The 8,355-nt window shown below is 40.0% G+C and overlaps 1 protein-coding gene across 1 annotated transcript in view; it reads right to left on the reverse strand.

Moving 5' to 3' along the window:
* Window positions 1-7,665, reverse strand: part of LOC116685746 (flotillin-2) — a 13,152-nt gene extending 5,487 nt beyond the window's left edge. The window contains exons 1-5 of the mRNA XM_032510660.1: window positions 7,430-7,665; window positions 5,911-5,992; window positions 4,441-4,531; window positions 2,634-2,757; window positions 1,080-1,198 (exon numbers count right to left, since the gene is read on the reverse strand). Of these exons, the coding sequence (XP_032366551.1) occupies window positions 1,080-1,198; window positions 2,634-2,757; window positions 4,441-4,531; window positions 5,911-5,992; window positions 7,430-7,478 (465 nt within the window). The 5' untranslated portion in view covers window positions 7,479-7,665. The remainder of the gene's footprint in view (window positions 1-1,079; window positions 1,199-2,633; window positions 2,758-4,440; window positions 4,532-5,910; window positions 5,993-7,429) is intronic.
* Window positions 7,666-8,355: the final 690 nt, after the last annotated feature.

Here is an 8,355-nt window from a genome sequence, read left to right on the forward strand (position 1 = left end):
GGGGGGGGGGGGGGGTCTCCCGCCAGCAGAGATGATGTCTCTAATGAGCAGCAGCCTCCACAGTAGATGAAACGCATTCGATAGATTAAAAACTGGGTGGCTGCTGACTCATGTTGGTGTGGCTTCTACAGAACTGCTCCGCCTATAAACACACACTGCATTTCCCATAATGTCGGTTCTTAATGGAAGTTCATGCGTCAGACAGATATGGAAACAGCAGAGCGCTCACAATCCCACACTAAAAGTTTGAGTGAGAGCATTACTGGGATATATATTCCCAATAGAAGAAGTGTAAGCAGATACAAAATAAAATTGCAATTGTGCAGCACTAATCATAATGTTAGGAGATTTATGAAAGTATATCGGTCCACGCTGCCGTCTCTCTCGCTTAATGTTACATAAACAAAACCTACTTCATGACATCGACTAGCTCAATGTTGGCAACAGAAATCGTTTGAACAGCTAGCACTACACAGACGTGGGGTGCTGTTCATTTTGCTAATTGTGATTCTTCTCTTCCTCGCTCCTCCGTCCTCCAACTGATGAGGAGCGAGGAGGGGAGAGCGAGGAACGTGCGCTGGGTTTTTTTCGGATTGAGACTGCAGGTTTATTGCAATGTGCGTTTTTCTTTCTGTATCGGAGTCAAAGTCCACGCTGAACTGTATTATTTTGACCTGTCTTTGCTCAGTAGCTACATTAGCATTTTCTTCCAGTAGTTTAGTTCAGTTCAAGACCTTTATTTGTCCCCACGGGGGCGATTCATTTTGCTGAAGTAGCAAAGCAATTGACAAATAGTACATGACAACAAAGACGACATCAATTAAAAACACAGTATCAAACCAAATGGGGAAATAAATACTGCATTAAAAGTTAAAGTGTAAGTGTGCCTAATGTGCAGACATTAACTATTCTAGTATTACTATTCCAGTATTACTATTCCAGTATTACTATTCTAGTATTACTATTCCAGTATTACTATTCCAGTATTACTATTCTAGTATTACTATTCCAGTATTCCGGTTTCGCTGTCTGAGCACCACGTCTTGTTTCCGTAGCCTGTGACGGCCTCGTCGACCCACCTTAATGGTAAAGCTGAGGATCTCGATGCCCATCCTTCCCACGTCGGGAGCCGCTACCTCCCTCACCAGTTTAGCGAACTGGTCTCTGTCCTGATAGATCTGCTCCACAGTCAAGGTACCTGTAAAAGAGAGACCGCGTCAATATCTCCGTCCCACGTGTCCATGCGTACCTTTCAATTCAAAAGTCCACTTTTCACCAACTGGCAGCAGTCTTGTGCTTTTTTTATGTTTCATCAATTTTTATTTGGATTGTGTAGAAACGAGGGCAGCGGGTTATTTATTTCTTTTTGTTTACCCTTTAACATGTAATCCTTTAACTAAAGAGAACCTAATGTTAGGTTCTGACAACATGCATGAAAAATACTGCACTGCTGCCACAAATCAATCAGGAGTTAACACAATGATGTTTGACCCGTTTTCAAAACGTTTCTGTATCAGAAAATGTGGGTTTCTCTCAACCACATTAACAAAAAAAAAACATAACGTGGATTATCTGTAAAATAAATCATCAGTTCACTACTTTCATTGAATTTGGGTGTTGATGATACAAGAACATTAACAAAATTTACAAAATGTCTTAAAAAAAAACATCAGAAAACTTGACAAAATACATAGAAAAAAGGTGAGGAAAAAGTGTTTAAAAAAATTAAGAATTGTAGTTTTAAATTTTGACCCCCCCAAAAAAAGTTGCAGGTCGCTGGGCAGACAACACAAGGGTTCTTCTTTTCTGTTTTTAATGTTTTTTTAAGTTTAATTTCTTTTGGTTTTGGACTGTTGGGCCAACAAAAGAAATTTGAAGACGTCACAGAGTAAAGATTTTTCTCAATACCTAAAAGAAAGAAAAATCCACAAATTAATTGGCAGACTTATTGACAATGAAAATAATTGTTAGTTGCAGTTCAGGTGAAATAATCCAAACTATGACTCTGTTTACACGGGGTTTTAAAATGCTTTCTAGGGATCTGAACACAAGTGGACAGCTGAGACACCTCGTCTCCACGCCTCAGTCTATCAGGCGTCTTCAGCTGACCACCTGTCTTCGTTTCTGCCCTCGTCTCTTCCGCTAGAAGGTCAAAGAGCCCTCACGCAGTTATTACGCAAACATGCAGTCCCGTCAGCGGTGGTGTTGGTATAGATGACATTTTGCTGGATAATCACGCAACACTTCATCCAACTGGCTGTTACATCCCTGTCAGGGACGCATAAGGATGCGTTTACACTACAAAAGACACGTGGTCCAATGCGTCCCAAACCATCCCAGCAAGTAGTCTGAGTGATGGATCACAATGTGGGCAAGCGTTCACCAAAACAGAAAACCACATCCTGCATTGATGACGTATTTTCCTGTTACGCATCGGTGTGCTTTGACGATTCCACACTGTGGACCATATGTGGTCAATTGCTCCCCCAGATGCTTGCGGATCACAGTGCGTCTTGGTGGTCATTTAATCTTGTATTTAACGCTGTCAACTTGTCATCTAATCGCTCAAGACGCATTTTAAAACCATGTGTAAACAGGGTCAAAGGTTGTTCAATTTAAATAAAAGTCCATACCTAGAATGGAGCGCAGATGTCCCTCCAAAGTCTGCAGAACCACAGCTTTGATTTCCATGACTGATTTACCCAGGAACTGCTCACAAGCTACGGCCAGTAAGTCGTGCTCCGTCATGACTTTCACCTGAAGAAGACAGAGTGAGGTCAGCACATCTGCTGACGGACCAAAACCCTCAACATCTGGTCACTGTATGTGTGGCTGTATTATCTGCTCCCTCAAAATGCCTCTAAAGCTGTGTCAAACCGCAGTAATGTTATACATCTGGCAAGTCTTGGTTTTGAGGCATTTCATTTAATCTAATGCAGAACCATTTCCAGCGGTAACATGCTGAACAATATTGAGAACGTTTGTGATAAAGCCTTTGTAACCATTTGAAGGTAAAGGGAAGGAGAAAAAAAAGCAACAAGACGAAAATCTAAAACAAATATAAAAAACAAGGTATGTGGAAACAAGGGTCTGGTTTTTATTTAAGTTTTTTATACTGAATTATTGGTCCTAATAGCAATTGTTTTGATTCTTTAATGATAAAAATGTTTCATAAATGTTACACATGTGCAAAAATACGCCCCCTTGTGGCATTACCCACAAATTAAAATCAATAAACAGACTATTTACTGGGCACAATGGCTAAGAAAAGGTATTAGAACTATAGGTGACCTGCTGGAGGGAGACATATTTATGTCATACAATGATATTAAAAGGAAATTTAACTTTGAGGGTCCTGACCATTTTTGGAAGTATTTACAAATCAGATATTGTTTGAAAGAAGTGTTAGGTTATTAAATGGGAGAAATCCTATAGAGACTTTTCTACCTCCACTACTGTACAAGCCTCAAATGGTATAATATCTGCCCCTGGTTAAAACAATACAAGTAAAAGTCTGAAAGTAATATGGGAAAGAGATTTAGGATGTACAATGGATGATGTAATGGAATTCTATTCTGTCAATAGTGGGTTGCACATTAGAGAAGCTAGGGCAAGTTTATTCAATACAAAATCCTTAATAGATATTATTATACTCCTTCTAGGCTCTATAAAATGGGTATTGGCGAAAACGACCTTTGTTGGAAATGCCAAATAGCTAAAGGCACTTTGATGCATGCCCTTTGGGAATGCCTGGTGATTTCTGCTTTTTGGAGCAGTGTTTTAAGCTACATGCAGGGTTGGTTACCCTGTAGTCTGCCCAAATCACCTAGACTGTGTTTACTTGGAGACAAAAGAGAAGTGCCAATGTTAAATAAACATACTTTTAGGGTGTTAAATACTTCTTTGGTAACATGTTCCCGACTCATTTTGAAATTTTGGAAGGACACTCATGCCCCAACACTTAGAATGTGGAAAGAAAGAATGACTGAAAATTCTGCGTGCGAAAAGATGTTGGGAAGACTACACTGTATGAATGAAACCATGAAAGAACAATGGGACAATTTCTGCACTTACATGTCTACAATGTAATTTGGACATCAGCTATAACAGGAGAAGCCAAAGTTCTCAAATGTTTAATGCTCTCTCAACACAAACAACACAACAACTTTTGACAAAACAAAACTTATTCCAAACTTTGCAAAATGTTACTTAGATCAGGAACTATCTGCTTAAAGAACACGTAAACAAGACAAAGATTGCAGCTTTCTTTACTTGTATTTCTTCAGCGCTAGAGAAACATTTCCATAAGAATAAAATGAGGTTCAATGTGCAGACCTAGTGATATCAGAGGAGGTCGGTAAACTAGACCTGGTCCGTGTGTGTGTGTGTGTGTGTGTGTGTGACAGCGTTCACACAGTGGACTCTGGGATGTGGTCTTACCTGAGCCACGCCTGTGACAGTGATGGCGACCCCCTCTGCTGTCTCCACGTCCTCACATCGGGGCTGCAGAGTCATGATCTCCAGGGTTATCCTACAGCGAGAAAACAAAAGGGCCATGAAGATAGGAATATTATGTGATGACAGCGAGCTTCTTTGGCTCCATTTGATGGAATCGCTGAAGACCGGAAATAGGGAAAGGGGGGGGGGGGGGGGGGGGGGGAAGACTTAAAGGCAACAAAGAGCTACAAGTTGGACTTGAACCCAGCCCACTGCGGTAAGGACTGAGACTTGTACTGGGAGCACGTTCCACCAGGTGAGTTCCCGGGGCGCCCTGGTTTCAGTTTTTCAGTTGTTTTTTTAAGGTTTTAAGTTTTATTTAGTTTCAGTTTACTGAAAATCCCTGTTACTGCTTGTTTTACTTCACTATAATAACCCTGGTGTAAATGTGTATGCTGAAATAGATTTTTGTACCTGTTAACATTAGAACCAACTACACTGTAATAGTCAACAGAATATGGTAAAACAGCTTTCACTCGACTTGCTTTCAGATTGAGTGCAGATAATGGGACTGACCCCCCCCGAGGAAATCCAAGACCGCAAAAGCCCATTTCAGTTGTGGTCTGTATTAAAAACCTTGGCCATTTTCTTCAAATAAGATTAGACAGAGGGCTTTAAAGTGCTCATATTATGCTATTTGGCTTTATCGCTTTACTTTTTGTGTTCTATATCTTTTTTGTGCACGTTATAAGTTTATAAAGTGAAAAAGGGCCCTCATACTCTGCTCCTGACTGGCTAGTAGTCCTTACCTAGGTACTGTCAGGGCCCTCATACTCTGCTCCTGACTGGCTAGTAGTCCTTACCTAGGTACTGTCAGGGCCCTCATACTCTGCTTCTGACTGGCTAGTAGTCCTTACCTAGGTACTGTCAGGGCCCTCATACTCTGCTTCTGACTGGCTAGTAGTCCTTACCTAGGTACTGTCAGGACCCTCATACTCTGCTTCTGACTGGCTAGTAGTCCTTACCTAGGTACTGTCAGGACCCTCATACTCTGCTTCTGACTGGCTAGTAGTCCTTACCTAGGTACTGTCAGGGCCCTCATACTCTGCTTCTGACTGGCTAGTAGTCCTTACCTAGGTACTGCACATGTGTGACTCCCAACAAAGATGGAACAGAAGTGAGATGTCTCACTCTGTAGCTAAAACGGGGAGCTCAACACACAGGGTGAAAAGAGGAGCTGCAGCAAAGTGCAGTATTTTTTATTTATTTAAACCATGTAAACATATTCTGATACAACCTCTAAATACATTCTTGAATCTGAAAATGAGCAGAATATGATAATATGAGCACTTTAAATAGTATAATCCACTTATCTGAGAGTAGCAGTTGCCGGTACAAAAGCGTTACAAGGAGCTACTAAAAGACCAACTCCACGTGCATAACATAGACATTATGTTTGAACTGTTTTTTCACCTCTGGGTGTCCGAGATGAGACACCAAGCCCAGGCCCAGCCTCCCACAGCGTAGGTCTTTGTATCAGAGCCACAACAACCACCTGAGGGAAGAGGAACAGTTGCATTAAGACGACATAACTTGAATATATTTTCCGTGACAATACCACAGTTACTTCAATTGAAAATGTGTGCTGTACCTTTTTATTGGACGTCGATTCTAGACTGTTTTAATTCAGGGATGCTTAATTTTAAAACTCTAATCACATCAATGGCAATACAGAGATAAAACTTGGCCATAACACATCACAGATGAGCAAATTTAAAATCTTATTTTTTTTTTTTTTGGTATCTTTCCACACAGCTTTAACATCTGTGGCTATGTTGCCTGAGCTCGCCACTAATTTAGAGTGTGTGTGTGTGTGTGTGTGTTTCTCAATGATAGACTGTATTATTAATACTAACGGTCTATGGTCCCAATGTATTTTTTTTTAATTTATTTTTTTACCTTTTCTCTGAAATCTGAAATTAAAGTTAAACTAAATGTTCATTATTTCAGTGACCGTTCCTGTCAAACAGTGACCACATATTCTTTTGTTTTGGTTGTTGTGATTTTTTTTGCGTCTTCCTGTTAGGATTGTCAGTTTGTGGTCACTGAGCATGGACTTCATTTAGATTTCTACTTTATGTCTGACAGTACAGAGATGGTCTGCTAATTCATAATCACGTTTTAGAGCTAGACGATTATATTCAGCTTTTAGTTTCTGCTTTCAAATGCTGCAGAATAATTTACATTGTGTTGTATTTTGGTTGACATAGATTGCTGTAGAGTGTTGTGAGGCTGGTCAGAGCATTGACATATATACATATATAAATACATATGTATATACTGTGTATGTCTGAGACCATTAGCTCATTATTACCTGCTAATAACGTTAACGTTGCGTCGCTGCCAAATGCTAACGACGTTAGCATAACGGTTATAAGTAAAGCTAGCAAAACCGTTATTGACGTTACTAACACTGATTTACCTTGGTAGCTTTGTGCGGTAACGTTAACAACCAGGTTATCATTTCTGCATTAGAAGACCTTTATTTTACTCTTGTTTTACAAACAAGAGTAAAATAAATGTCTGTTTGCCAGTTAAGTGAGCTTAGAAATGACAGCTAGCTTAGCTTCGTTAGCTCAGTCGGAAGCTAGCGTTAAGTGATCTTAGAAATGACAGCTAGCTTAGCTTCGTTAGCTCAGTCGGAAGCTAGCGTTAAGTGATCTTAGAAATGACAGCTAGCTTAGCTTCGTTAGCTCAGTCGGAAGCTAAGTGATCTTAGAAATGACAGCTAGCTTAGCTTCGTTAGCTCAGTCGGAAGCTAAGTGATCTTAGAAATGGCAGCTAGCTTAGCTTCGTTAGCTCAGTCAGAAGCTAAGTGAGCTTAGAAATGACAGCTAGCTTAGCTTCGTTAGCTCAGTCGGAAGCTAAGTGATCTTAGAAATGACAGCTAGCTTAGCTTCGTTAGCTCAGTCGGAGGGGGGGGACCACCTACCGGAGACCACCAGAGCTTCGTTCGGCCCCACGGTTAAACAGCTCCCCATGTTGACTCGAGACGGCGAACAGCGGGATGCTTTACGGAGGTGATAATCTGAATTTTGTCCGTTGTTTAATCCAAATCTGGATGGTGTGAAAGAGTCTCCGCGTCCCCCGCAAGACGACGGCAACAACGCAGCCCCCGCCCCACCTAACGACACCGCGGAGTGACGTCACGTTTGTCAACACCGCAGACTGTGGCCCATGGAGGAAAAATAGACCCTGTAAGGCATTATAATCAAAGTTTCTCTATATGATGAGGTATTTTATCCAAATAAGGACTTAGGATCTCTAAATAAGGAGTTAGGATCTCTAAATAAGGAGCTAGGATCTCTAAATGATGATGTATTTTCTCTAAATAAGGACTTAGGATCTCTAAATGATGTTGCTTTTTTGTTTTTTTTACAGAATGAGTTAGTATATCAAAATAAGGAGTTAGAAATAAGGAGTTAGCATCTCTAAATAAGGAGTTAGTATTTCTAAATTATGTATTTTTTTACTTGATGAGTTAGTATATCAAAATAAGGAGTTAGTATCTCTAAGTAAGGAGTTAGAAATAAGGAGTTAGTATCTCCAAATAAGGAGTTAGTATCTCTAAATAAGGAGTTAGAAATAAGAGTTAGTATCTCCAAATAAGGAGTTAGAAATAAGGAGTAGTATCTCCAAATAAGGAGTTAGTATCTCCAAATAAGGAGTTAATATCTCTAAATAAGGAGTTGAATAAGAGTTAGTATATCTAAAAAGGAGTTAGTATCTCCAATAAGGAGTTAGTATCTCCAAATAAGGAGTTAGTATCTCTAAATAAGGAGTTAGTATCTCTAACTAGGGGTTAGTCTCCAAATAAGGAGTTAGTATCTCTAATAAGGAGTTAGAAATAAGGAGTTA

This window comes from Etheostoma spectabile, unplaced genomic scaffold, assembly GCF_008692095.1.
Source record: "Etheostoma spectabile isolate EspeVRDwgs_2016 unplaced genomic scaffold, UIUC_Espe_1.0 scaffold172, whole genome shotgun sequence".
NCBI classification, from domain to species: Eukaryota; Metazoa; Chordata; class Actinopteri; order Perciformes; family Percidae; genus Etheostoma; species Etheostoma spectabile.